Source organism: Danaus plexippus, chromosome 14 (genome assembly GCF_018135715.1).
Source record: "Danaus plexippus chromosome 14, MEX_DaPlex, whole genome shotgun sequence".
In the NCBI taxonomy this organism is placed as follows: domain Eukaryota; kingdom Metazoa; phylum Arthropoda; class Insecta; order Lepidoptera; family Nymphalidae; genus Danaus; species Danaus plexippus.
The window spans coordinates 8,328,783-8,355,923 of record NC_083546.1 but is presented as its reverse complement, the minus strand read 5'-3'; the positions used below and the strand labels follow the sequence as shown (position 1 = coordinate 8,355,923).

Genomic DNA, 27,141 nt, shown 5'->3' with positions numbered 1-27,141 from the left:
CTGAACCTCGTATTACACCAAACTCGAAGGACTCTTACATTAATAAAGTAAATACTAAACTCGTTTATTTTTTTTTACACTAAATGCTGAATGGTGGTGGTGTAGTTTTGAAACGGACGCTTTGTTGAATGTATTTTAGTAAAAACTACAAGAGTAGCGCGGACAGGGGAGGCCCGGGATGATTGGTGTTAAATAATTGGGTTTGATCAGACGGATCACAGACAGTGACGCTCTGGGTGTTTGTATGTCTTTATACTCGTACAGCTAATATATACACGTACATATTGAACGTCAAAAAGAGCACTGATTGATATTTACAAAACATATTGTGTGAATTACGTTTCCAATATGTATTCCAAAAGATATAATATATTTTTTACTATTAAATAGCGCGTCTTGATGGCGGTTGGATTCCAGGTCGTTATAGCGTGAAAACGATTGTAATAAACATTACGTATCTCTATTACTCCCGAGTATTTGGAACAGAAGTTTAATAACAACAGTAATGATAACAACAGATTCACATCTTGATCTGCATTAAAATATAATTATAATTGATTCAGATATAGCGTCCCTTACACAGCTTAAAGATTCTGTTCTACATTACTCAATAGATCATTTGTTTAAAGCGTCGCACCTCGCTCGGGGTGACCACTATTATAGATTTATAGAAAACTCTTTCTCTTTATAACTTTCTATTGAGATTTGATTAATCTATGAAACTTTATTCGTTTGGATCAATTGTTATGAGACCTACTACAGCTTATAGAAAATAAGCAATATACAAATGCAAATACCTAAATTTGCAGAAGCAAAAGAACACCTTATATTGTATTAATTAATTATAATTTCTCATTTATCTGTACATCGCTTCATGTTATGGAAATAAGATTCAGAGATTGTGAATATTTTTAAACATTAGTATACTTTAGTAAACTTACTTAGTAAGTACTTTTTAATAAACTTTAGTCTGCCTCAATGGATTCTAAAGAAGCATATTTAGCAAGACTTAAATAAGTGGTGACAATCCTAAGTGATATCTGTAAAACTCATTCAACATTTGTCAATGAGTGTTTGTGACAGTCAAACTTATTATTAAATTATTATCTGGAACTAATTTATTTCTGAAATCAAACTCCACAAAAGGTATCGGCTGTGAATTCCACGGGTGTGTAGTCATTCGGTTTTGGTATGTGATGTACAATTTGCACTCTTTGCTTCACTCGTGCATGTCCCACACATTCCTTTACAATGGATCGTTACATTCGGACACTCTTCATCGGTTTCTGATAAATATTTGTCGTGAGTGAGATGTGTCGCGTCGTCCTATTTGGTATTTCATTATACATACGTATGTACAGACCTGTACGAGATTATTAGTTCCACTTTATCAGTTGTATTATGTCCTTTCATTGTGATAGTAATAACGCTCTGCTACTAATATATTTATATATATCGGCGTATAATTTAAACATTCTTTTTAGGACCGTAATTTTTTATCTAGCTCGTGTTTACGTCATTCTCAGAATATATATTTTATATAAAGTAAGCAAGTCGCCACACGAATGTTCTCGTCACCTAGCCGGCTCAAATATATTTTACTTTTACTAAATAAATATTTCTCTTCGAAAGTTTCAGCGTCGGAATATTAATTGTATAATTATATAATTATATAATATACTATGTTTACAATAAAGAAGATAAAATATTGCTAATGCGAAAAATGCAATAATATGAAGCATAAAACAGTTTAAGATAATATAATAGTATTTTGAATAGATTTATACAAACACACATACAGTCTTATAACACGTTACACACATGTATGTCCGTGAAGAAGTGGAGCCTGGAGTGGTTATATTGAATATTTTATTTCATGTTATTTATTAAGTAGTTTACCATTGTATCATTACTTACCGCCTCCGCCACTAACCACCGCGCACCACGCACCACGCACCGCGCACCACGCACTACTACTTTATAACAATACATATAATGTTATCTAGAATTTTGTCAGTTTGTCACAACATATGTCATTACTAGTTTTGATTAAAACTACTGCATGGAAATTTAAAAAAAATTACAAAAGTCTAAAAATAAAACAAACTTGCAGAATAATATTTGCTGGTCCTCCTGCGAGGAAATAAGTATGGAATAACGTTCCTCACCAATATTCCTTTATGGAAACAAAAACCACCTTTGTACTTACAACAAAAACAAAGAACAAATCTAAATTGAATAAAAAATTATAATAGCATATGTAAGTAGTAGCATCCTAACTGGGAATGTGAGGGTTGTGACGATTGTCAGGAGTTAGGAGTTAGGAAGGAGAACCCTGACAACAGGAACATGGAGAGCTGCGATAAAGAGTAGGGTCAGATCTAAGATCAGGCACTGCAAGTTGGAAACAATGATAAAGCTTTGTAGCTCCAATCATAATATGTATCCCGGTTCAGACTGTAACGAGAGCCGATGGTTTCCGCTCGCTAAGCTATTTAACCCTCGCCACTTACAGCCACGCACCGGGCGCACCGCACGCGCCGCATAACTTCATAGCGTATCATCCCCGCGCTGTGACTACATCTGTATGCAAATATATGGAACGTTTCATCTCCTCGCCAGTTCAATATACGGCCGCGAGTGTTAGGAATTTATTCATGTTTTTTATTTCATTAAATCTGGAGGGAGATCCGTGTCCGGATATACTTTATTATATTTTATCGGGTTTCAAGTTTCAATTCACTGTAATTGTTTTACCTCACGATCTATTTCACATATTTATGTAATAACAGGCTTTGAATAAAATATGTGAATTATAAACAATTTACCTTAAAATATTGTTTAAGTTCAAGAAACATGTTCAATAATAAATTATTTAATCACAACATTTTTATAAAAAATGTTATTTACTTGTGTAAGGAATGAGATTAACTTGATCCGTTTATAAAAAATGTAATTCCACTTGCTTTTTTTGTAATATAAAAAATTTGTTCACATCGCTTCCTACACAAACATATTTTCCATTTTGATCAGTTTGGTCAGAAAGTTCATTGAACTTTGAAGACGTTAACTGTTCTAAGGAAACAGAATCGAAATATCAAATAATATATCGGAAACTAGCTCTTATCTGTTGAGGTGTAGAGTTTGTAAATGCACATCCCAGGTGCAAAGTAAGCTGGTAGCGTGTCCCTGGAGGTTTGAGGGTTTACAAATTGAACAAACAATGTATTGCGAAATGGCCGTGAAATCACCCGGTGGAAAGAGACAGCGCTTCCCAAACCTCCGCCCCAACGACATAGTGTAGATTTTATAATATTACTAAGCTTGGTCACTTCTTTCACGAACTCAAATATATTACGAACTTACAAAGCGTATTAAATACTTAAATCATCCTACTTTAAGTCGACAAACGTGAAAGACGCAGAGTGTAGCTAATGAGGACACTTTGTACAATACGTTGGAGTACATCATTTACTTATTTTGTATAAACACTTAAAATGTTCTAGATTATAACACCAGTGCAAGGAAAAATAGTTAGGTTGTTTGAATATTTTCTGAAAAAGTGTCCGTAATTCAAGAATCACGTCCTAACAATCATATTATTCATTCATCATACACTGAGTATTCAAATGTGTCCCATAATAAATGTGTCTAGCATCAAAAAGTATGTTTTTATTAACGCTTTCATTTAAGCTGTCGTTAATTCAAAAGTGTAGGAGTATACTTTAAAGTTTGAAAATATAAAGGTTTTCTTTGGCCTTTAAATACTCGTATTTATGTAAAAATTTATGCAGTAGGTGATATTTTGAGGACGCCTGTTTTGTGTTCGGACCCCTCCTGCGTACGATCCCCCTTATCGTGACACCGGACACTGTATGACCATGAACTTATAAAAAAACTCATACAATTAAAGAAAATAATGCTTCGACTTACAGCACTACTCATATATTACGTTAAAGTTTATGTTAGTAGATGTAAATGTTAAAGAAAATATTAATATCATTACAGTTCCGTTGCTAGGTATTGTTTTATGTCCCGAGTAACCTTACTCGTTGGTCACCCTATCGCCACCTTCACCACGTTTATGAAAATTACTTGTATCGTTTCGTTGTAATGTTTATTTGTTTCACTTCCGTGTTGTTGTTTGTGAATTGTAAATAACAAGTCCGTCCCAGATGATGTCATACTTACTAGTGATTGTACCTATAAACAAGAATATGTTCTTTGTGATGATGTTGGACACTAACAGAAAGCAAGCACATGTAGCAGTTTAGCAGTTTAGTTAGTATTTCCGTTTTATTTTTATTCATTCGTATGCATAACCAGTTTTTCTGTGATGTGACCAGTTATAGAGAGATGAATATCTAAACGACATAACGTGGTTATCACTGAGTTATCCTGAACAGATTTCGCTTGTAACAGACGTATGTTTATAAACTACAACTTTATTGATTTAATAAAGCTGTGAGTGTTAGCGGCTAATGTATCTGAATAATATTTATAGTCCATTACCCTCTACATTCATCAATTAATTTGTAAGAACGTTCAGATGTCAGTGATTTAATTCCGTGTTTATTGTTCATCATGAACAGTAATTAATTAATGCGTTGTTTCAGTATATAAATAGTAAACACAAAGACGCTTAATATTTATTGTATATCAGACGCAGGTCACCCACTGCCGGAGTTATACAGTTTATAATTACGCGATCTGTTTAAATAATTATTTTACAATATTACTAGTCACTTGACACATAAATACTATGGAAACATTCAATAAGGGAACAGTTATTTCTGAGGATAACTATTGCTTGCTATTTACTATACTACATCTGTCGTGACCTGGTAAGACATGACACCATAGTTATTATTGTTTCGGACCGCTTTACAAGATTATTCTTCATAACTACGGCTAATCGTTTTAATTAAAAATGGTTTGTTCACAGGTATAAGAAATCTGTCTCGTATCACGGTAAGTCTTGTATTTCTTATTACTAGTAAACGAGCGTTACAACGAGTCTTTTATAATGAGGAGTTTGTATTCAGTTTCATCCTCTGTAAAAAAATTCTTATATCTTTTTCATCGCACACTGTTTAGATGAAGTGTTATTTAATGGATGTAACGTCTGTATAAATCAAATAATCCTATATCCTTGGATGTTAAGGAACATTGGGCGGTTCATTAACACCAATGTTAAGGCAGCAGGAAGGAAACTTGGCGTCCTTACAAAAGTGTAGCAGGACTTAACGCTGCATCAGCTTTATGTCTATTCAAAGCACAGGTCCAGTGGTGTGGCAGGGATACTGCGGTCACATTTAAGCATGGCATTTTCAAATATTGTAGGCTCCGTAGAGAGATGTGGAAAAAGACTTACCGATGACCACGATTTGGTTAAAACCTATCCAGTTAGCTTAGAACATATGCATTAAGAAGTCACTCATGCACCTGTTTATATAATATAGATAGACAGACTTTGGAGAGTTTCTGCTCCTGCCCTAACTCTTTGCACTCTTGTGAACAGTAAAGGATGGTGAGGATTGTCTGCATTTGTGTTTCCTTTCAATTATAATTTGGGTGGGTTCAAGGATAGCCTGAATAGGTTGTTATCAAAATAGTACCTTCACCAACTACGGTTTCATTTCACCTATCAGAGGGTTGAATGATAATTAAGCATTATTAAGATTTTATTAAACAAAAAAAGTATTTATATTTAATTAATTGTTATTTATGACAATATAACTATTGAGTAGGGGAACTCGAATGATGTTAGTGTTTTGCACAAACATAAATATAAAAAGACACGTTTTATTTCTTCATATAAATGCCCAAGTTTCGTTACAACTTTCATATCACTCCTCTGGTCCGGTATTTCCGTTTTAAAACTCAATCTCTGTGATACGTACAATACGTGGTTTCAGAAGCAATGTTTTTCATTTTCTGAGGTTATTTTATAATGTAGTTAAAGCTTCTACTTTTTAGGCAAACATTTAAACTTTTCGGACACTTGAAAATTTACTTATATTTTGTGTAAAATAAAAAATATATTAAAAATTATTCCAATTAAAATTTGACACAGTTAAGAGGAATGTCAAATCTCGAAAGTAATACTTTTATGCATGATACTATAATCGTCCACTCCGACTTCAGGATTGGATTCAGTATGAAGTTCACTCATCGATTTTTTTAAAATTATTTGGATCAGTGTAAAAAGAGATTTGTGAATTTTTATTAATGAAATTATAATGTCAAAAAATATTTTATATAAGCTACTAGTTGAAGCCCGCGACTCCGTCTGCGTGAACATCAGAGTTACTCTCCGAGAGAAATGTACAAAATTTGTTAAAACAATACATATAATATAACCCACGTTGCAGCCTTTTGAATTTAAATAACATAGATACTGATTGTAGCGCCATCTGCCGGGCTGATTTTTGAATCTAAACCATCTTCATAGAAAAAAACTTCATTTAAAAAATTTATTCAAATCGGGTAAGCCGTTTAGGAGGAGATCAGTGACATACACACGTCCAGTAAAATTATATACTCGTATATGAAGATAAGTAATGCACATTCTTAGTTTCCGAATAGGTAAAGATAATTTAATGTTCTGTCTGTGTTTTTATAGTTTCTCCAATTTTTATTCGATAGTTACGACTATGCTTAAGGAACATATTCTGATAAAAATTCTTTGAAGTTTTGTTCCCAAAAATCAATATTTTTCTTTTCAGGAAATGTTTCTGGCACTAGTTTTTCTCCGATGTTTAAATAGTTCTGAGTTATCACATTGTACGGAATCCACTTGACACCGAGACTATCGTCTGGAGTGGGATCACTGAAACAGGCGTTTTGGTTTACGAGACATATAATCTATATTTTAATACCTTCCTTTTATTTAACATTTTATTACGGTTCTTTGGGAACACAAAATATACCCAAAGACCATACCATCGAGGTCAACAAATATTACGAGCTCACTAAAGAACTCATTCGAAATAGGTGCGTCGTGCATTTATACGCGGTAGAAGTGGGAGCGAGCGGTGTAACGGCTAAATCTCTCGACAACCTGCTAAAAGACTTGGAACTGTCCAGAACTCACATCAATTCATTCTTGGAACGAACTTCGAAGGCAGCCCTAGTAGGTTCTTTTCAAATTTTGTTAGGTAGGGAGAGGAGCTTGGATAGTGGAGGTGAGCGAGTTACATAGTGACCCCTTAAACCTACACCTGGGTCGCAGTTCCCAGGCACTGTTAAAGCTCCTCTCCCTGCAACGCGATGGACCCGGCATTCGCACGGAGAATACATTGAATGCTAAGAGGTTTCGTCTCGTCTTGTCGAAAAATAACATTTATGTCTGTATAATTAACAATAAAGTGTACCCGTATTTGGCGAAGTTAGTCCAAAGAGCCGTCACTTGTTCCACCATTTTGAATGATTTAGAGTCTGTAGTAAGATTATTATTGTAATTTGATAAGAATAGGTATGCGAGGTCATCAGCATGGGACACCATGGGTCTTTGATTGAAGAGATCATCCAAACCTGAGGCTCTGGTAAAGTAATTAAGTTCAGATGAGCAAGTAAATTTATATAAATAATGTTTATTTGTACTTGTCTTAGATAATATTTTTTGCAACGATATTGTGCCGTAAACAATAAATTCAATATTCAAATACTCTAGAAGCTCGTCTAAAGTCTCCATGGAAACCGGTTTGTTCTTCATATAAAAGTCTTTAAATCTCCTGCCGATTTCTATTTGAGTTCTAAGCGGACAATAAATTGTATATGGTTCTGGAACAAAAAAATCTAAAAATCTGTCAGCTTGTTCAAATACTTTGTCTGCTTTAACGTCGGATGTAAAATAAAGAACTCCTTCATCTGCTGTAAAACCGTTCATGACCTGTACTCCTTCGTGTATTCCTTTACGAAGGACCTCATATGGATGACCATAAAAGAATCTTTCGTTAGTATTGAATTTATTTTCTGAAACAACGCCGAAATAAACAATTAGAGATTCCTTGGCGTAATGAGCATAGGTTACAGATACTTTATGGTTGAAGAGATTTTCAACTGGTTCATTAATCAAAAATTCATAAATTTCTTTGTCGTCATTTGAAGTACATCCGAGTTGTTTGGCGAGTTCCTTTGCTCTGTCTCTTGCCATCCATGTATTCGACCACCACGAAGTCAGAGAACCACTCTGAATAATGGCTCTTTTAAATAAACCTTTGCTCATAGGAGACACTAAATGGAAAGAAACACTGGCTCCTCCGGCACTTTCACCGAAAATCGTTATATTATCAGGATCTCCTCCAAATTGCTTGATATTGGTTTTGACCCATCTTAACGCTGCCACTTGATCTTTCATTCCCGCATTTCCAGGTATTTCTTCTGTGTTTAGGGAGAGAAATCCTAACACCCCGAGCCTGTAGTTAAAAGTCACCAAAACCACATTTTTTCGTACCAAAAGATATGGACCATGTGTCCTTTCATTTCCACTGCCTATATCAAATCCACCCTCATGTATGTAAACCATCACAGGCAGAAGGTTTTTGGGTGTAAGGTTTGGAGTATACACATTGAGATACAAACAATCCTCACTTCCTAAGTTAATAGTGTTATGTTGAAAGCATTCTGGAGCGTGTTCTTTGGCTGCACGGATTTTAGTCCACGGTTTTTTAGGTAGAGGTGCCTAAAAATGGAAGACAACCAAATGATTTACAACAATATTAAGTATAAGACTTTTAATAGCGACCCAATCCGGTTTCGCACGGGTATAAAATTTAAATCATATGCTGTAAAGGGCCATATAGATCATTATTTTAAATCAACAATGTATTAAAGGTATTTGATTGATACGAATTTATGCTGTATTGGTTAAAATCGTTTCTAAAATTACCCATTATAAAAAAGTATTGTGAGATATCCATGAGAGATAGCATAGCGGAGTTTACTGTAGACATTGTCAATATATACAATATTTAGTACATTATTTTGATCAACAATCGTAGGATTCAGAATGCGTTTGCAATGTAAGCGAAAAAAATTAAATTATTTACAATATCACATTAGAAACCTCAAAAATAACAGTATTTCTCAACTATTTAATGGATATTTTTAAATCTATAACCTTCCTCTTTAATCACTCTATCTATTAAAAAAACTGCACCGAAATCCGTAGCCTAGTTTTAAAGATTTAAGCATACATAGGGATATAGGGACAGAGAAAGCGACTTTGTTTTATATTAGTAATGAAGACGACGATATTAAAGTGTGTGTTATCTTCAATGAGTTGAAGTCTATAAGATGATAATGATGAAAAATATAATTTTATCAGAATGTGTACTATTAAAGTCTTGAATTTAAAATCTAGATATTGTTACCTTAAATCTTAATTTGCCGACAGGTGGCTCTGCATATGGTATTCCCTTGAAGCTTATAAAAGGTAAGCCGAATTTGTTAGGGACAACAGTTCCTTCAAGAATTCCTTCTTCCACTTGAACGCGGGGGAGAGTCGCTCCCATGATTGAAATTAAACTAATAATGTTCATCTAGGCCTTAAACATTAAATTAACATATTACTAAGAAATTAATTCAATTCTTTGTATAAGTGCTTTACTCCAAGTTTACCAGCTTTGTAAGGCCGACCGCATACGAGTTGAAAAAGCTCTGAAGAAAAACAAATTTAAATGATCTTCTTCATCGATCTTTACATGAAAGTGACGCAAATAGAAAAAAGTAATAATTTGTAATGTAACAATGTATAGTTACTGTTAATTTATTAAGCTATTCATAGATGCAGTCCACGTAAATTGTCTAATACTCAAGGAATTTATTTATTATTTATTTTTCTTAAATGTTTTGATACATACCTTAAAAACTGTTCAAACTACACGTTTCGATCACGAAAACACATTTTTAAATGCTGATACCTCAGACAGGACGGGACTGGTATACTCACGTAACATGTTCATTATATCGTGAAGACTTTAATTAAAACGTATTATGTTAAGAGATAATGACAAATTACAATGTCAACTTCATTTACTTTTAAAATTATTGTTCGATATATTTATAGTAGCTAAGTGATGTTTTATTTTAAATTTTACAAGGGGATATGGATTCGAAAAAGACGCGTCTGATGCGAAAAATATGTTAATAATGTGGGAATAATCTATAAAAAATATCGGTGCCGAGAATATCAACGACTTTGATAGTTTAATAGTGCGATTATGGCATATTTATACCCAAATCGAGCATTTTGCCTCGATATGTTTTTTAATCACCTGACTCCATTTCTTCGAACAATACTTGAATTTCACTGTTCATAAACAGGCTGGATTCTTTCCTGGACGGCTTCATACTTTTCGTTTCGGAAGGCGCCGTTACGATGTCGGTTATCTACCTGACGACATCTGCACTGAGTTGGGGTATCAGTACCTCATACTTAGCCTTATCATCTTGTGTTTGAGGAGCCATGATTCCATCAAATTGAGCAAAAAATACTCGTCGCATATCGACCCTAAAATCAGGTACCTTAGATGTATAGGGCAACTGAATTCGGCGGTATCAATGTTGACTTTGCTGATATTTGCTGCTCAGCATCCAAGTCATCCAGATTCTGACTAACTGACTAAACTAATGTACCCCGGCCCATTGTGCACTCGTAGATCTCGTTAAAAAAATGTATTCCATTATAATAAATTACATGCATTTCTTTTTAATACATTGGCGAGGAGTTCTTTTAATATATTTTCCTTCACGTCGGTTATGAAATTCTTGTACTTCCATTGTAACTCTCAAAGGATTTATATTAATAATAATTACCGGGAAACAACGTCAATGTAAAAGATCAGAAGACATTTGCCTTAAGGTTATACTTCTGTACTTGTTTGGAGTTACCAAGTAATAAAAATGACCACAGCGGGAGCAGCATACATTTTTACAATTAACACAAATGTTTTAAAAATCATTAAGAATCACTAGAATTGTATTTTTGTTCTTTTGTTTCATCTTTTTCACTATCTTATATAAACACATAGATCCTCCTTATAATATGACAGCGTTCTAGATAGTTTTGAACTTTCTGCCACTTCAAATTGTGAGAATTTTTATCTTGCAAGTAAGGTCGTAAAATCACCTCTGTAGCTGGCATTGTTCAGTATTGGAGAGCGCTTTAAAGGTGTTCCTTTAAAGCTATTTTTATAGAATTTATAAAATGGCTAGACAGGATTGAGATAGACAGGATCGAGAAGAGTCAGAAGGGTTTTAAAATGCCTTTATAAGATATTCTTCTGTGTAAAAATACTGATTTCAATATGAATATTATCTGTCAAAACCATGGCTTATTGTATAAAAGATATATTTCTAATTAATTTCTTATTTTGCTCGGAAGTCTTCATAGAGATTGTGTACAATTGTTATAATTTTTTTTTTATTGTTCAATCTATAATCAAGTTAAAACGTAGTAATAATAATTGCTGTAAACAGCCCTGGACACAGAGCAGTTAATGAGATTATTGTTCCTTTCATCAACAACGCTAATCCTCTATATAAATATTCAGTAGGAAACAACTTAAGAACTTGATCTTTGAGTCTACTCCGGAAGAGGTCCCTTTAAGCCAAAATTTTGTCTTAATCTGACAAAACCACTTAAGGTTCTACGACCGTTGGATGTACTTTGAAATCGTTAAGACCCTTGTAAATGTAAGTTTCAGAAAGTTAAATTTGGATTTAGTTTATACTACATATCTCACAGAGTACATTATAATCATTCAACTTCGTATACTCGTGTAAACATTGGAAGTAATATTTTTTAAATGTTATAATATTTTAAGATTTCCATAAGATGTTCTATATGAAAAGTCATTACTACTCCTTGATAAACATATTTAAGTAAAAGAAAGGGATCGTCTCTCGTCTCATCTTCTCATTTTCGTTTATTGTTATTTGTAATGAGGCAGTATCAAGTCTTTGTCATCAAATCCAGTGTAAATGAAACGCCGGGAGTCGTTCCGCTTGACGTATCACTGTAACACACTCATTTGTCACTGTAATTACTCGAAGGCAGGTAGCGGCTCCTGGCAACAGGAAGTCGTCTTTTATATTAAGTACAATACACAATTACTCTGAACATATTACGTACAGGTATATCGAAAAAAGAAAGACTTGATGGTTAGTTGTATATGTTTAAGAATATGACTACAACTGATTCTTATTTTCACTAACGTTTATTATATCTTTTGATATAGTTTGTTTGATATTCGTCTTCACACAAGATCTGGTAAACGTTTGTATATAGTTAATGACAGTTGCGGTCGTGAGTCAGTAGACTAAGTAATGACAACACTTTCAGTCAATTCTTCGAAAACATTTCATAGCCAGAAATTATAGCGATAAGAAAAGTCGCGTTATGAGTAATCCCAGGTATTAAATGAAGCCCTCGAAAAGTCAATTACGAAATGATAGTTTTATGGAGACACCTTAAATATACGATGCTAAAGTAACATGCTCGGTATTAACTGTAAGGAAACGGTGAGAGAGGAAAAGACGGCAACCAAAAGTATTAAAGGTTTTTTCGTTCACAAGTCGTTGCGGTCGATTTTATCAAGTAAGGTTATCCTGGCACAAGCATCTGATGCTACATTTAATTCATCCTGGCCTATGTCACTTGTCAATACGGTAAAAACCAAAGGATATACCGCTGTTAATATTGACAGATTATGACAACTGAGACATGTCAGTATCAATAGGTTTGGCGCTGAAAACAAGAAACAGAGACGTCTACAACAAAAACTGTTTCTAGATACTGGTATGGGACAAATAACACCAGCACTACCTTCTTTAGTGTGACAGACAGGGTCGCTCTCCCAGGGATACTTTGACCTGAAAAAGGTTATATTATCTCAACAGAACATAGGGGAGAGGAGGTAGTTAGCGGTTTGAAAAAACCTATACAGAATATCCTGACGATTAACCGAAAAATAAACTATTTAAATGTTGTAATTTATAAAGATATGTTACATTCTTATCTTAACAATACATTTGCTTCATTGTAATATGTAAATGTAACCATTCAAGTGAGTTGTCCTTGTTAATGGATGTTTGCTTCTCAATTACCATACACGTAGGAGCGACCCCGAATCTAACAGATGAAGTGTATAACACTATGCAGTATAATATTAGTATTAATGTGAGGAAAATCTAAACGAATAAGTTGTCAAATTGCTCCTTCAGTTCACTGCCACATGTTAGTCTGCATGTTCTTTGTTATCTATAATGACTTTAAATAAATTCTCTGTTGTCTTGCTTCTGTTACAGATCAATAATAAAATATAAAAGTCACAAAAGAAAAAAATATTTTGGATTTCAAATTTACAAAATACTTTTAACTTGTTTGTGACTTCATGTACCATACTCGTGTTTAAAAATAATTTTAAAACATGACAACTTGTTACGAGTTTAACGTAAATGTTTAAGGAGACGAAGTCATGAGCAGTTAGTACAGCAATCAGGTTCGAAGAATTGTTTCATATAAATCGTAGCATCTGATTAAGTGTCTAACATAACCGAAGAAACCTAAAACTTTTATAAAAATATTTGACAAAGTAAAAATAGAAGCTTTATGGATTCTTAACATGACGCTACTAATAATAGCATATTTTTATTATTCCTGTGCTTTCATTTGGTCCACATAATGAATGATTCTGAGTTTTACTACTTTTTATTTAAAGCAAAGTAAGACGATGAGTAAAAAAGAGGACAAAAACTTAATGTTACGTTACATTACTATAGTTGGAAGTACAATTTGTTTACTATTACTGATCATATATGTTTTTATTTATTCTTATGTTTAGCTACTTTTAACATAACATGTGTCGTACTTATCGAATTTCTGCTCTCTAAGTTTTTTTTTCCGCCTTTTAAATAATTCCATAAGACGACACTTCGGACAACACAAAATAGTGGATATTGTAATTCTAACATTAATTGGTGATTATATATATATATATATATCGGCGCTAGCAGCTTCAATGATGGATGCAACATGGAAATAACTTAAGGCTGTCATCAATTATTATAACAACTTATTGGTCATCGGTACTATAGTTAAAAGTAAAACGAAATCAAAGACTGTTTATAAGGAGAATAGAACTAGGTTTGAATTCTGGTATAAATATGACGTCTGGACGCACGACAGCGGACTGCAGACTTCAGCGAGTGCGGATCATATAGAATGTGATTATGAAGAACCTTCGAGAAATACGAGAACATTTAAAAGAATTGAAGTTTCATTTTAAAATATCTGGAAAGTACTGAAACAAGTGACATTAGTGACGTCAGCGAGGCTGGCGTCCTCTCTTTAAAATAATGAATTTGTATTAAATCCGATATATAGTATACAAAAACATATTAATATATACGTAAATTGAGAAGACGTTCCTTTCCCATCCTGGTTTGGGAAGTATGTTTTAATGGAGTAATGTAATTACTCGCCTCACAATACAGTGTAACAAAATACAATTAATATTCTTTATAATTGAAATCATGGCAAAAGCTTTTATTTTGGTAAATTTGTAATTTTTTGGGTAAGTCTTGGGACGAATTAATTAAGATTTAGCTATAGCTGAGCATCTTGAGATGAATTCAATTAATTGTGTCTGAAGAGAGTCCGGCAAACAGAAAAAAAAATAAGTGACATCCCACAAGTATTAGATCTTTACATGGTCTTTTTGATAAGAAAATATTTGATTACTTAAAATAAATAACTGGTATAAATAAAAATAAAAGATCAAACACATTATGTAGATTTTTCCTGGTCCGAAAACGACGTTTTTAGATAAATATATATTAAAAAAATATATAAAATAAACGAAAATTTAAATGAAACTAGTATTATTCTTATACTCGCTTCGGCAGTACATATACTAAAATTGGAACGATACAGAGAAGATTAGCATGGCCCCTGCGCAAGGATGACACGCAAAATCGTGAAGCGTTCCACATTTTTGGGATTATGTAGTTTTTAAATAATAAAATCCGCGTAGTAAATCCGAATAATACTAGTTTCATTTAAATGAATATTCGCGAAAATCTTAGATCTCATTAAACGATAATTATATTTTTTATCACTGAATTATTTTGACCGACCTAATAAAATTCGGGCTCAGAATATGTAGAGCTGTTGTCAATATAGTGATCGCAATTAGTCTGTGGATCCGTGTGGAGGACAGAGGTTCCTCCCTAATTAATCAATTTATCTCTTCATATACAGATTGATACTGAAACTGAATATGAATATTTTAACGACATGTTATAAGTTTGACGTCAATGTCCATCTGTGTGTGCGTGCGTGCAAGTGTGTGTTTGTGTTTTTTGTGTGTATGTATTTCTTTTTTTGTTTTCTTGGAGCGGTTCTTAAATATATATTTGATTTGACTCCTCTAAAGGCATCATACATGCCTGTATGATCCTTAAATGAAAATTTATGTCACAGCGAGCGTATGTTTGAGGACGTTATTACGTGAGATAGTATTACCACCGCCGTCTTAACGTTACATACATATAAACATGCCTATATTAAAATTATCAAGATATATATGTATGATATGTATATTATTGAAGGACTTTGTTATCGACAAACACAGGGAATATTTTCCTCACATAATTTTTTATAAAATATGTGTGCATAATATCTTGAAGTTTGTATGATATTAATCATCATAAAAGGGAATTATATATTATATTGTAGTATAATACTATTTTTATTATAAAGGATAATTATTTAAAATGATGTGAAACAAAGAGAACGTCGTCTAACGAGCGTCAGATAAAAGCACAATATAATAGTTTAAAATAGTTAACGATACGAAATAATAAAAGAAGCACAATTAAATGTCATATAAAATACTTTTCTTCTAAATATGAGACAGAGGAACGACATTATACCTGTTAAAAGAATTAAACATCGACTTCTTAAAAAACGTGGGTTAAAAGTAAAATAAATTAAATGATATTGATGTAGAAAACAATTTTAAAAAACAACACGCATATTGATAATATCTTAGTCGACTTAATGTGACACCTTCGGTTCTAAATGTAAACTTTATGGTCTCGTTTAAATGAGACGAACCCTCTTAGCATTCCATGGAGTCACCATGCGGGTGCCGGGTCCATCGCGTTGCAGGGAGAGGAGCTTTAACAGTGCCTGGGAATTGCGACCCCAGTGTAGGTTTAAGAGGCCCCTATCTAACGCGCGATAAACGCTCACCTCCACTGTCCGAGCTCCTCTCTCTACCTGACCAAATTTGAAACGAACCTGCTAGGGCTGTCTTCGACGCATGTTCCCAAAAAGAACTGATGTTAGTTCTTGACAGTCCAAGTATTTTAGCAGGTTGTAGAGAGATTTGGTTGTTATACCTCACGCTCCTACTTCTACCGCGTACAGATTTACAACGAACCTATTATTAGTGAGTTCGTTAGTGAGCTCGTAATACTTATTGACCTCGATGGCATGGTTTTTTGGGGATGTTGGTTTCCCAAGGAACCGTGAGCTCTATTATCACAACTCGCTTTAAAATTCGCGAATATAAAAATATCTCCTCTGGGATTTTTTATAACTTTTTAGTTTTATTTATAACTCTTTATAATTCCACACGTTATAATATGTCAAGGTTCGCATGACGTCACAATAATTATAATAAATATACGTAACTAATAAGAAATATAAAATTAATCTTAATTTCAGTTTTCCTATTGCTTTAATATTAATTTTACACTCAAATATTGTTAAATATGAATCTTCTGCTTGTAGCAGAGTTCCGAAACTATTAAAACTAAGCATCCAAAAATGCTTTTACTGTTAATTAAGTTTAAAAGCGAATACTAGTCTAAAACGGTCTTTTAGCGAAACATAATTGGATTTTCTATATTTCTGGGGCGCTTCACTAATTAAATTAATGGAGTAAATAGAAGCGACCAAAACTCAACACGATTTACGAAAACGGAAAAGTTACTTAGACCTTCAAACATTATACCCTTCACTGACCAGCTACACCCTCCTCGCACCCTCGCTGTTGTCGCTGTTGGCTACAAAGACTTTGTTGAAGTGTTCTTTTTATACACAACTCAAATATGATAAAAATATCAAAACTCAGACAGGTTAGTTCGAATCTAAAATCAGTCTCATAACACTCATCATATTTTAAATAATAGTACTAATACTTTCAAACTAATACTTTCAAACGGAAACGTAGTTTAAATCCAACATGTGATGTGATGGAATAATATTAATGATCTCTGGCGTCTGATACCAGCAGTTAGCCACACAAACTCATATATTAGATGAAAAGCGAGTATTGATGGAATTTATCAAAAATCACATAAAAAGTTGCCGTCCTCCGGGGCTCGTTACGTTCCTTTACAGGGCGGGCTGCGTGCTGATTAATTGATGACTTCGGAATATAAAAATGTTCATTATAGATAGGAAAGTATCCAATAATAATTAAAATACATATTTTGCTTTAATATATATACACTTTAATATATAACTGAGATGAAACTAGAGCTTACTTTAACAGCTAAAACTTAAAAGAAATCCACAACAAAGAAATAAAAATCGAAGCGAACAGATGTGGCGTTTGAATCTGTAAATATAACAGAGGATCCGTCTGTTGTAGCCCGCGTCTTGGGGATTTCCTTCATTATTTTGTTGGAGACAACGGTCATATAAATGTCGGACTTTAAAGTTAATTATATGATTGTTATATTGCGATAATTTTTTTTTCAGTTAGTTTACTGTTCAGAGTTTGATAGCTTTTCTAACCTATTCGTATTGGATGTTTCATAGTTATTCACGTATTACAGCATTTGTATTAAATTATTACACAGTTTCCGAGATGTTACTTCGTTTGTAGTAATAAAGGGGGCGGGATAAAGTTAGCAATAAACCTTTTAGTGAACTGAACCCATCCCGATGTGAGGTTATAACTTTCAAATGGCGTAGTTCCATACAAATGGATTCACCCGCGATTTGCGTATGATCCTCCTCACCAGCCCCCTCCCCCAACGACCCTCACCGTCATACCTCACACTTACTCCCATCGCTTAAATGATATGTGTTCTGATCGCTTCAGAAGGTATGTTTGTGTTAAGACATTTATTGAAACCAGTGAAACCATCGAAGAAACAAAGCACACAGTCATTTGTTAAATATTGTATCCATCGAACGATATCTCACAACGCCGGAGGAAAATAAAAAAAATAATTAATCAATTCAACAATAATATGCGTTGCTTAAGAATTTAATTAAGTACATATTTGCAAGGAAATTACACGAAAATTGTTTAAAAAAGTCAATGAAATTATTTCACAAAGAAAATGAAGATATATTAAAGGTTAATTGTCAATTAATTGTTTACAATGTAATCGTAAAGTTTACGAGTGTGTTGGATGGTAGTGATAAATGCTGGAGCGTCGTTTTGTCCATCGCATCCCGCTCTAATGCTTGCCGTGTTTACTACTTGCTGAAAGTCATTTAACCGCCTCACCTGGGGATGAGCCGTCATGTCATGTGGACTCATATATTATACAATGTTGTACATGTTACGAGGCACGACTCTATCGAATAATATAGTTAATAACATTCTATCAGATAATAATATGACGTAAGAATTGAACAATACTATAACCAATAAAACAGTAGGTACATATTAATATATTCGGTCGAATCGACACCCACGGAGTAAGTTCCTGTGTTTATACTCCGACTCTGAGGAATATTTCGTTTTGATCAAACGGTTTTTTTAGTTCCTGTATCTTGTCACTTACTTTGTCTGGAGCACTTGTCGACAACAAAAATATACTTTAGGCACTCGACTAAGATTCTTTCTAAAAATACTAAGAGAATGCTTCACAACTAGAATTTTATAAATAAATTCTTCACTTGTTCCCTTGTGTTTTTATAAACTCTGATATTATTTTATGTCACAGATTGTCAGCTCTCTCCTTTGCACCGTTCGGTAAGAGACATTTATAAAGCCTCTATCGGAGACAGCTTGAAGCATTTTATTTTAATCTCCTCATCGTTTCTTTTTATTTGTAACTATTTTATTATAAAAACAATGTCGTTTTAGTAGACAGTTTTCTAACATAAATATAAGCTTAGTTAAATGTTTTAGTTGTGATATATATCTATACAATTATTGTTATAAGCGAGTGTTCTCTTGTGGCTCACCGCAAAACACAAACAGATATTTGGTGACGTGACGTCACAACATTTCGACACTAACGAGACATCTTAAGAATACAAAATAAATATACGGAATATATGAATAACAAAGTAATATAAGATTCGGTTTGAAGTTGTATTAGAGTAAAATATTGAATCTGCGGTTTAGTGAACAACGTTTGTTTTAAATTCATTCAGTCAGCATTGAGTCAAGTCTTGGGACAAGTACTGATAAATGTTTTAGGAGGATATTGTATATTACTTTGTATTCAAGTGTATTTGACCTTATTACGTACGTGTCCATAAACACATATGCTAATGAGGCCGCCGGCGACAACGCAATATTCATACAGAATATCTAATTATCTCGAGCTGAAAATAAACTGAATTAGACCAAAGAAGATAAGCTATATCTCGATAATAATAATGGGTTTTTAAATGATTTCTATCATTTAACTGCCCTTGATAAAAATATGAAACGGAGTATTGAAAATATTATACTTTAAGGATACTACTTAAGAAAAAAAATATAAAAAAAATATCAGCATAAAAGTATTTTATGTTTTAAAAGTGAACACATAAAATATTTGGAGATTTTGAAAAAAATTTATAAACCTTGTAACTTGCACTCTTAAAAGTTTTCAGAGTATTCTCCGAAAAAATAAAAAAAAATGTAATAGGATTTTAGAAAACGAAGTCATTAGTTTCACCTTTACGTAACGTCTTTTTAATTTCTAGATATAAAAAAGTCCATTGGCTCAAATGTTGTATCGTCGTTGGAACGATGCGGTTTAAGAATATAACATATCTGTTCTCAATTAAAATGAAAAAAATACTAAAGATTATACGTCTACTTACACATTTTCTAAAACTAGTTTTATTGTCGCATTTACAAGAATCTTACATGGCATAATTTTTAGTTTTTAAAATTTTTAAATACTGTTATATTCCGACATGATGAGACAAATCGTTTAATCACATAAAATGCATTTTGGTGTTTGACTTGGAAGAGAAATGACATTGTAAAGTTATAGAGGAGGAAAATATAAGAAAGAGAATTTAAACACATCATTGAATCGTCTAGGGATGGCTGGAAACAAGTTCACGTCAGAGGGGTCAGTGTCACTGGACATAAACGTGCTCTGGGTACGTGTGTTCTCATTAATATCATTTCGATGGCCTCTAGATCCAAAACCGTTTATGATATACAAAGAGCAATTAAATAATCTGACCAGTATATATTAGGCGGGGAACAATTATAATTCATCAGTTAATTCACGGATTTCATCTAAGCAGAACAAGTGTCTTATTGCAAAAATGAAATTCCTAGTGATTTCTTTCTTAGTGATGGGAGCTATGGCTGAACTTCCTCGCTTCCGACCAGCGAGGTTTAGGTTTCAACGTCAGGAACTAGCCCCAACTACTACAGAATCTCCAGTTGAATCCACTACGGACGGCGCCTCTGGTCCTTACCCTCCGTCGGGCTGGAGACCATCTGGAGCTCAGTTCACCTTGCCACAGGAAACTACCGCTGCGCCCTCGGATACTTATGGACCTCCCACCGAGAATGGTCCCTACCCACCCTCAGGATGGAAGCCGGACGGTCAAGCGTTTACACTGCCACAGGAAATGTCTCCGCCGGAGACAAGCTACGGAGCACCAGAGAGCGCATACGGGGTTCCTGACAATAGCTATGGACCACCATCTACGGACGCCACTACAACCGACAATCCAGAAGCTGAAAAGCTGGACGGTCCAGTTGAGGTTCAGAAAAGCGTCGGCACATACTACGTACTGCTACCGAACGGACAGTTGCAGAGAGTCGAGTTTGTCACCGAAAATGATATTCAAAATATGAAATACACAGCGAGGCTCCAGCTCCGGGAGCGAGCGCCTTTGTATGTTTTTGGACCGTAAATATTTTGTCACGTCGGTGTTCGCTGTATACAACATGTCTGCTAAAAAAAAAACCTTACTAATTATTTAATTGAAGAATTCAATAAATATCCGATGAATACAAGCAGTGACTGCATTTTTTATATTCTCGCGGTATGTAGGATGAAGCGGTTTCAAAAACAATTTATAACTGTTTATTTTTCGTCAAAGTAATTGAAACGTTTTAAGTAAATCGTTGCACAACCTCCATTTCGTATGTATCAAAATAAAATATAGGTTTTAATTGTACGTTTCTGTGACTTAAAACATATTTATGAGGCGGATAATGTTAAAAAAGTTTATATAAGTCTAACTATATTGGTTAATTTAAATTAATTTTATAGACACATTGTTGAAAATACAAAAAGCGTCTGTAATTGCGACTTAGTTATTACAATGAGAATATTAAATCAGTTAACGTACAGAGCCACAGTTGGATAAGAACATTTGAGAGTCTTTGTGCGTTCCATCAAGTTTCGGTTATGTTTTATATATAAATGAACAGGTCGCGACGAGATGAGTTCATAACAATGAATCTATTGACAACTTTTCATATCCAACATTTATAACGTAGTACAGAATCGAATAAGATACAATCAATTTTTAAATACAATTGACACCTTGTTTTTTTGTTGTAAATAATACAAAATTGCGTGGTGCGGAATGTAAAACAAAGATAAAATAAAAATGTGTGGTCTTAATCTATAAAACAAATATAATGAGAGTGTCTGTTTGTAATATTTAGAAATAACTCTATTTATTTAATGCATATGTATGATTGTTTTGGTTACATTCTGAGAAGGCTGGACTAATTTTGACAGAACCTTCACTTACAGATAGTTGAAGTTATAAAGAGTTACTTGGGTTAAACTAGAAATTGTGGGTATTTTTGTAATTGTTATAAAAAACTTTTTATGCACACGAAATGGCCGGTACAGCTAATCTATTTATAAAATCACATTTCATATTTCAAGTTTCAAGTTTCCTTTAATAGAAATAAATACAACGTTACATGAAATAAGGAAATTACATTTTTTATATTTTTGCACTTTTTATCTTCGGGTTACAAATTTTTCTTTGAGAACATATTTTGGTCGTCTGTCATCTCAGACCAAACGAGATGATTGTTATCACACTTTTGATCTTAGCCGTGATTTTTCCTTCTCAAGACGATCTAAAACATTCCAATAATACAAATACATAAGAATGTAAATTACGTTTGCTTTTGTCGTCGGAAATGTTTCCGTCGAACGCGTCGTGTATTCTTTTATAATGTTTCTATAAGGTTGTGCCTGAAGAAATATTCGGGATTTTTTTATAAAACAATAATTTTAAATATCGTTAATTGGTCAAAAGTCTCTTAGAAAGTTTACGTTAAATAAAGTTTAAGCAAAGTATTTACAGTCGATGTTACAATAATAAAATAAAATTATAAGATGAGGAATACACATTATTTGTTAACAATTAGATGGCATGGAATAAATAACGTTGTAGCCATCCTGTCAGTTGTTACTTGGCATCTGTGTATTAATTTTGTTATCACTCTAGTCATTCAATTTTTTACGATGGAATTGCATATTTGAATATACTTTATCATTTCTCAAAATATCATGAACGCGGAAACTGATTCCTCAAATAAAATTCCAGTGAAATGTCCGGGGTTTACTCAAATATTAAAATGTTTATGGACAACGATGTTGCAATTTCACATTTTTACTTCGACTGAGATTCAACGTTTTAATAAGAGACAAAAGAATCTGTTATATCTGAAGAATAAGTATTTGCTGGAGAACATGTATAATTAAGCTTACTATGGGTGTCAAGACTTTCAAAATACATGTCTTTAATTAGCCAGAAATTAATGATCCATTGCACCAATCCGCGGCAGCTGCAGTACGCGAACAACAACGAGATCCAGCAGGTGTCGTCGTCTGTGGTCGAGCTCGGCAGAGACTCCGAGATCCAATGAACACCTCCGGGGTACGAGCTCAGGTGACGAAGAATGGAAACTGGCGAATATTAAAACATTGATTGAGAAATTACTTTTATATTTGATAGAAAAACTATAACTCGACTATAACTGTTTCTAACATAAAATGTGTCGTGTGTCTGGAGTCTCAGACAAAACCTAATGATTCATAGCTGTACCGCACTGCCTCCACTGGGATACAATTTATATGCTAAACGACCAACGAGATTTTAATTGGATTCTGTTATAGCTTTTATATAAAAAATGTATGAATCTTTATGTCACAGTTTCATTCAATATTAGTTATGAGAGAATAAGGAATTGCATTTGGAAATATATGATTTTAAATTAAGAACACATGACAAAGCGGAATGACTCTAAACCCAAACAAGTCACCCATTATTAAGTGTGTAGTTTCGCTCTATTAATTGTCCTCCCTGTTCCTTCAGCCCTCGTCCCGAGAGGAAAATCACTAATATGTTAATCGACCGCCCGCGCAACTTGTCCAATTAATAACCTTGCACTAAAATTCTATTTCTGAGAGTTCTGAGACACTCTCACACGTTCAACGTGTAAATAATTTTTATATAGAAATATTTCACATATGTAGTGTATTCTTAACACTTTCAAAGGATCCTACCCGTTAAACCGATGGAGATTGCGAATCTATGTTTCTCAGTAACTGACCCTTTAACTATTGACTTTGACTGACCGACACTTGAGGGACAGTAACTAGGACACATTCACTTGAATTAAATTAAAATAGGATTGTAATGTGTCAGTTAGGAGTTATCAAAAGATTTTCATTAGAAATTTTCTAAAGGACTTGAGAAGTTTATAAACATCGACAAATATTTATTACATAATATAACCGTCGGACCATTTGTCTAGCACCAACCCGAGGTGACCAGGGAATTTCTCAAGCTGCGTCCGACGGTATCAGATTATGGTCCTCTATTACTGGAGCCGGGAGCAATTACACAGCTCCCCGGAGAACTATTAGCAGTCGTTTACGACAACAGATTGAGAACCACTGGCTATTCGATTAACGTGTTGAGATTGAACAGTCGAGAGGACTATTAACATCTTACCATTCCGATTTCAGTAAAAGCGGACAAAGACTAATACTAACTAAATGTCACTTACAATTCTTCTTTTGCAGTGAATTACATTGTGAATTTATGAATTATATTTGTTACTTAAAAGGCTTTGTTTTGAACAAAGGAGTCTTTTCCTATGACTCGTTAAAATAATAAAATATAATTACAACTCTATAATAATGTTTAACAAATTATATAATATGCTATAGACATAGTGCTCAAACAAACGAGGCAACGCGGCGCACCTACACGTCTCTCCTAAGTGCGTGAGAGATTCTATTTCAAAGTATTTATTTATGTTGAAACATTTTTTTACTATAATTTACTAAAATATCTTTGGTTGATGAATGTAATGAAATTTGTTATACCTATATAGGTAGACTAAAAAAATCAAAATATACATAAGCTACTTTTTAAAGTGAGTGTCGACAGAGCCGCCGGAAGAACTCGACTTCACATACAAGTAAGAAAGTACAACCATTAATTACTCACAAATTTTCAAACTACAAGTGCCCATTATTTTAATAATATTCGATTTTATAACTTGCCTATCCTTTACTCAGGTTATATTTTTAAACCAACGTTTCGTTTCACTTAATTCTTATAATTCCAATTCTCATGTCTCAAAAATTTCGTAGCAACTTTTAAGACAGTTGCGTGAACGAAACGGAACATGTTTGTGAACTTTGGCACAGTAAAAGTTCAATTAGAGACAAGATTCATAAAAAAAATATAATATTTCACATGTAAAACGTATTCAAAATAATAAATTTATTGCAGTAAGCGTTGCTGCTATGATTTTAATACGTGAAGATTCCTTTATGTGTGTGTGTTACTAAACGACAAATATAATGAAATAATAAATAAAGTATTGTCGATTACCGAACAATATCATTATAATTCGTTCAACGAATAAAAATGTTGGAATTGACGTAATATTCCATAGTTACAGTGTGATGAAGCCGCAGCTTAAACAAATCGAGTGTTTAAAGTTCGGCGATATCTCATGTCTTTAAAACTCTCTGCTCAACATGACTTTATGCGTATACAGTACACAACAACTGTTATTTAAATTAAAAAACTATCAATTCACAAAACATTTAGATACAATATTTTGACACTCGTTTTCTTAAAATATATTTATCGAATATGAAGAGCTTTTATAAAAATACGGCTACAAAATATACAAGGTTATATTGTTGTCTAGACACTTTTTTAATTTACTTTATAAATAAGCAATCCATCACACAGTACATAAAATTTGGGTCGAAATATAAACGAGGGACATTCCGTTATTGTGAATTAGAGACAGATAAAGAAACATTCTAACTCACTGTATTTGTAATGTTGCTAACGAGTCTCTTTATATCATAAATCACAGCCTGCTACTTGAAGTTAGATATAATTTAAATGAATATTTACCGCATTAAAACGGCAAGCGGTGTTCATGGGGGTTGATCAATATTTAATATAATTTCTGTGCCTTGTCAAATCAATAACATCCTCTGAGCTTGATATTAAATGTTTGATTGTATGACATGTGGTAGGAAGATAACGAACCTTCAGTGCCAGTCACTTGAATGTTCTTTACGAAGAGTCCCGCATATATGAGATCCGTGAGTAGCATCGTTATACCAGTCAAAGTAAATGGCAGAGTGATCGCATAGAAGCCACAAGCCCTCGGGCCGCGAGTCACTGTTGCTAGGCATGAACCGAACCATATGATGTGTAGGGCCAACCAGACCTTCACTTTCCTGTCAACGAAATAAGAGGACTAGAATTATGAAAAAACTGTGAAACGACGTTCACTTCCATATTCCAAATAAACAATTCCGAATGCCGACTAAACTACAAATGAAATTTATTTTAAAATAAAAATTGTTGAAAAACAAATGTATGATGGCATTTTTACGCGATCAGGTATTAGGTAATGTATGTCGAACAAACGTTCTAAACTCCTTAGCGATGATATTCTTGATGGGCCACATGACAGAGGAATCTGACTCATTGTCAACTTTGATGGTGACGTTGTAGAAGTAAATCCGACCGCAGGCTTCAGGATCGTACAAATACAAGAGTTTGATCAATGTGATCTCATGAAGCTCACTACTGTCAGGAGTGAAGCGACAGTCTAACGTCCACCAGCCGAAAATCACAGATAATATCGCTAAGATTTAATAAAAGTGAATACATTAACTGTTACTACAATAACTAGAATGTTAATTAGAACTATTTAAGTTAAGCTACAACTTCTGTAAAGTTGTGTCACGGAAACGTATAAAAAGTTTCAGCAGAGCATTTGTAAAATAGCACACTGAAAGTGAGTGGTATCAAAGTTACAATTGTAATAAATTGAAGGATCTCAGTGACTTAAACAAGAGTAACTTACTTTGATAGAGTATGATTATAACACTCCAGACCTGGAGGGAGCTCATCGCGTCAACAGTTCACAACATTTTATTTAATTTAAAATCAGTCGTATTCAAGTGAAGTCAATATAAACCTTGTTATGTTGGTCCTGTTGAGAGGCAAACAACTTCAAGATGGTCGCGAAGAAATCGCTTCGTTCTCTGTTTGAATAAAAAATCTAAATTAATGCCACTTCCCTAGCTGTTATGAAGAATTTAATTCATTCTCAAATCGAAATTCTTTAAGATATCAATTTTTTCTTCAATTTCCACTTAGAGTGATATCTTTGATTTATTGCGGGTCATCACTCTTCAACTCAAATATAGAGTTGCTGAAATTTTGTTTGAACTCAAATGTTTGGTTACGTTTTTCTCATTTTATTTGTGTAATTATTATGTAGGTACATATTTATAGCGAATGGTTCAATATAACAGCATTAAAATGTGTCTGTGTATGTGCGCCTGCTTAATTGTATAGTCATCAACGACGAGCGAGTTAATTTGAAC

General features: G+C 33.5%; 4 protein-coding genes and 1 non-coding gene across 6 annotated transcripts in view; 3 read left to right on the top strand and 2 right to left on the bottom strand.

Annotated features, from left to right (window-relative positions):
• The window catches only part of LOC116769388 (uncharacterized), a 113,354-nt gene that overhangs the window by 19,456 nt on the left and 66,757 nt on the right, over window positions 1–27,141 (top strand). Inside the window, exon 2 of one of the 2 annotated variants that reach the window (XM_032660456.2) lies at window positions 4,946–4,971. The exons of the other annotated variant lie outside the window; for it this stretch is intronic. The gene's annotated coding sequence lies outside the window, so the exon portion shown is untranslated. The remainder of the gene's footprint in view (window positions 1–4,945; window positions 4,972–27,141) is intronic. 2 annotated transcript variants of the gene reach the window in all.
• LOC116769755 (juvenile hormone esterase-like) lies at window positions 6,412–9,546 on the bottom strand. The gene is made up of 3 exons (XM_061522597.1): window positions 9,378–9,546; window positions 7,377–8,686; window positions 6,412–6,832 (listed from the first exon to the last, which is right to left on the bottom strand). The coding sequence occupies exons 1-3, from the start codon at window positions 9,543–9,545 to the stop codon at window positions 6,661–6,663; spliced, it is 1,650 nt and encodes a 549-aa protein (XP_061378581.1). The 5' UTR covers window position 9,546; the 3' UTR covers window positions 6,412–6,660.
• Window positions 14,898–15,004, top strand: LOC133319200 (U6 spliceosomal RNA). The gene has a single exon (XR_009752874.1). It is a non-coding gene; the product is annotated as a U6 spliceosomal RNA (small nuclear RNA).
• Window positions 20,477–21,242, top strand: LOC116769392 (uncharacterized). Its single transcript, XM_032660463.2, has one exon. The coding sequence runs from the start codon at window positions 20,540–20,542 to the stop codon at window positions 21,137–21,139; it is 600 nt and encodes a 199-aa protein (XP_032516354.2). The 5' UTR covers window positions 20,477–20,539; the 3' UTR covers window positions 21,140–21,242.
• On the bottom strand, window positions 22,076–26,957 carry LOC116769393 (uncharacterized). Its single transcript, XM_032660464.2, has 5 exons — window positions 26,616–26,957; window positions 26,174–26,393; window positions 25,787–25,980; window positions 22,969–23,166; window positions 22,076–22,331 (listed from the first exon to the last, which is right to left on the bottom strand). Exons 1-5 carry the CDS (start codon window positions 26,659–26,661, stop codon window positions 22,288–22,290), a joined length of 702 nt encoding a protein of 233 aa, XP_032516355.2. The 5' UTR covers window positions 26,662–26,957; the 3' UTR covers window positions 22,076–22,287.

Excerpts from the sequence above, each read along its gene's own strand:
- LOC116769755 (XM_061522597.1), bottom strand. The coding sequence starts at position 9,545 with ATGAACATTATTAGTTTAATTTCAATCATGGGAGCGACTCTCCCCCGC. Across the intron at positions 8,687-9,377 it reads TCGGCAAATTAAGATTTAAG|GCACCTCTACCTAAAAAACC; the intron begins GTAACAATATCT and ends TTCCATTTTTAG. Across the intron at positions 6,833-7,376 it reads ACTAACTTCGCCAAATACGG|TGATCCCACTCCAGACGATA; the intron begins GTACACTTTATT and ends CGCCTGTTTCAG.
- LOC116769392 (XM_032660463.2), top strand. The coding sequence starts at position 20,540 with ATGAAATTCCTAGTGATTTCTTTCTTAGTGATGGGAGCTATGGCTGAA.
- LOC116769393 (XM_032660464.2), bottom strand. The coding sequence starts at position 26,661 with ATGAGCTCCCTCCAGGTCTGGAGTGTTATAATCATACTCTATCAAA. Across the intron at positions 23,167-25,786 it reads TCAAGTGACTGGCACTGAAG|TTTCCATTCTTCGTCACCTG; the intron begins GTTCGTTATCTT and ends AATATTCGCCAG. Across the intron at positions 22,332-22,968 it reads TGAAAGTCTTGACACCCATA|ATCGTCTTGAGAAGGAAAAA; the intron begins GTAAGCTTAATT and ends GGAATGTTTTAG.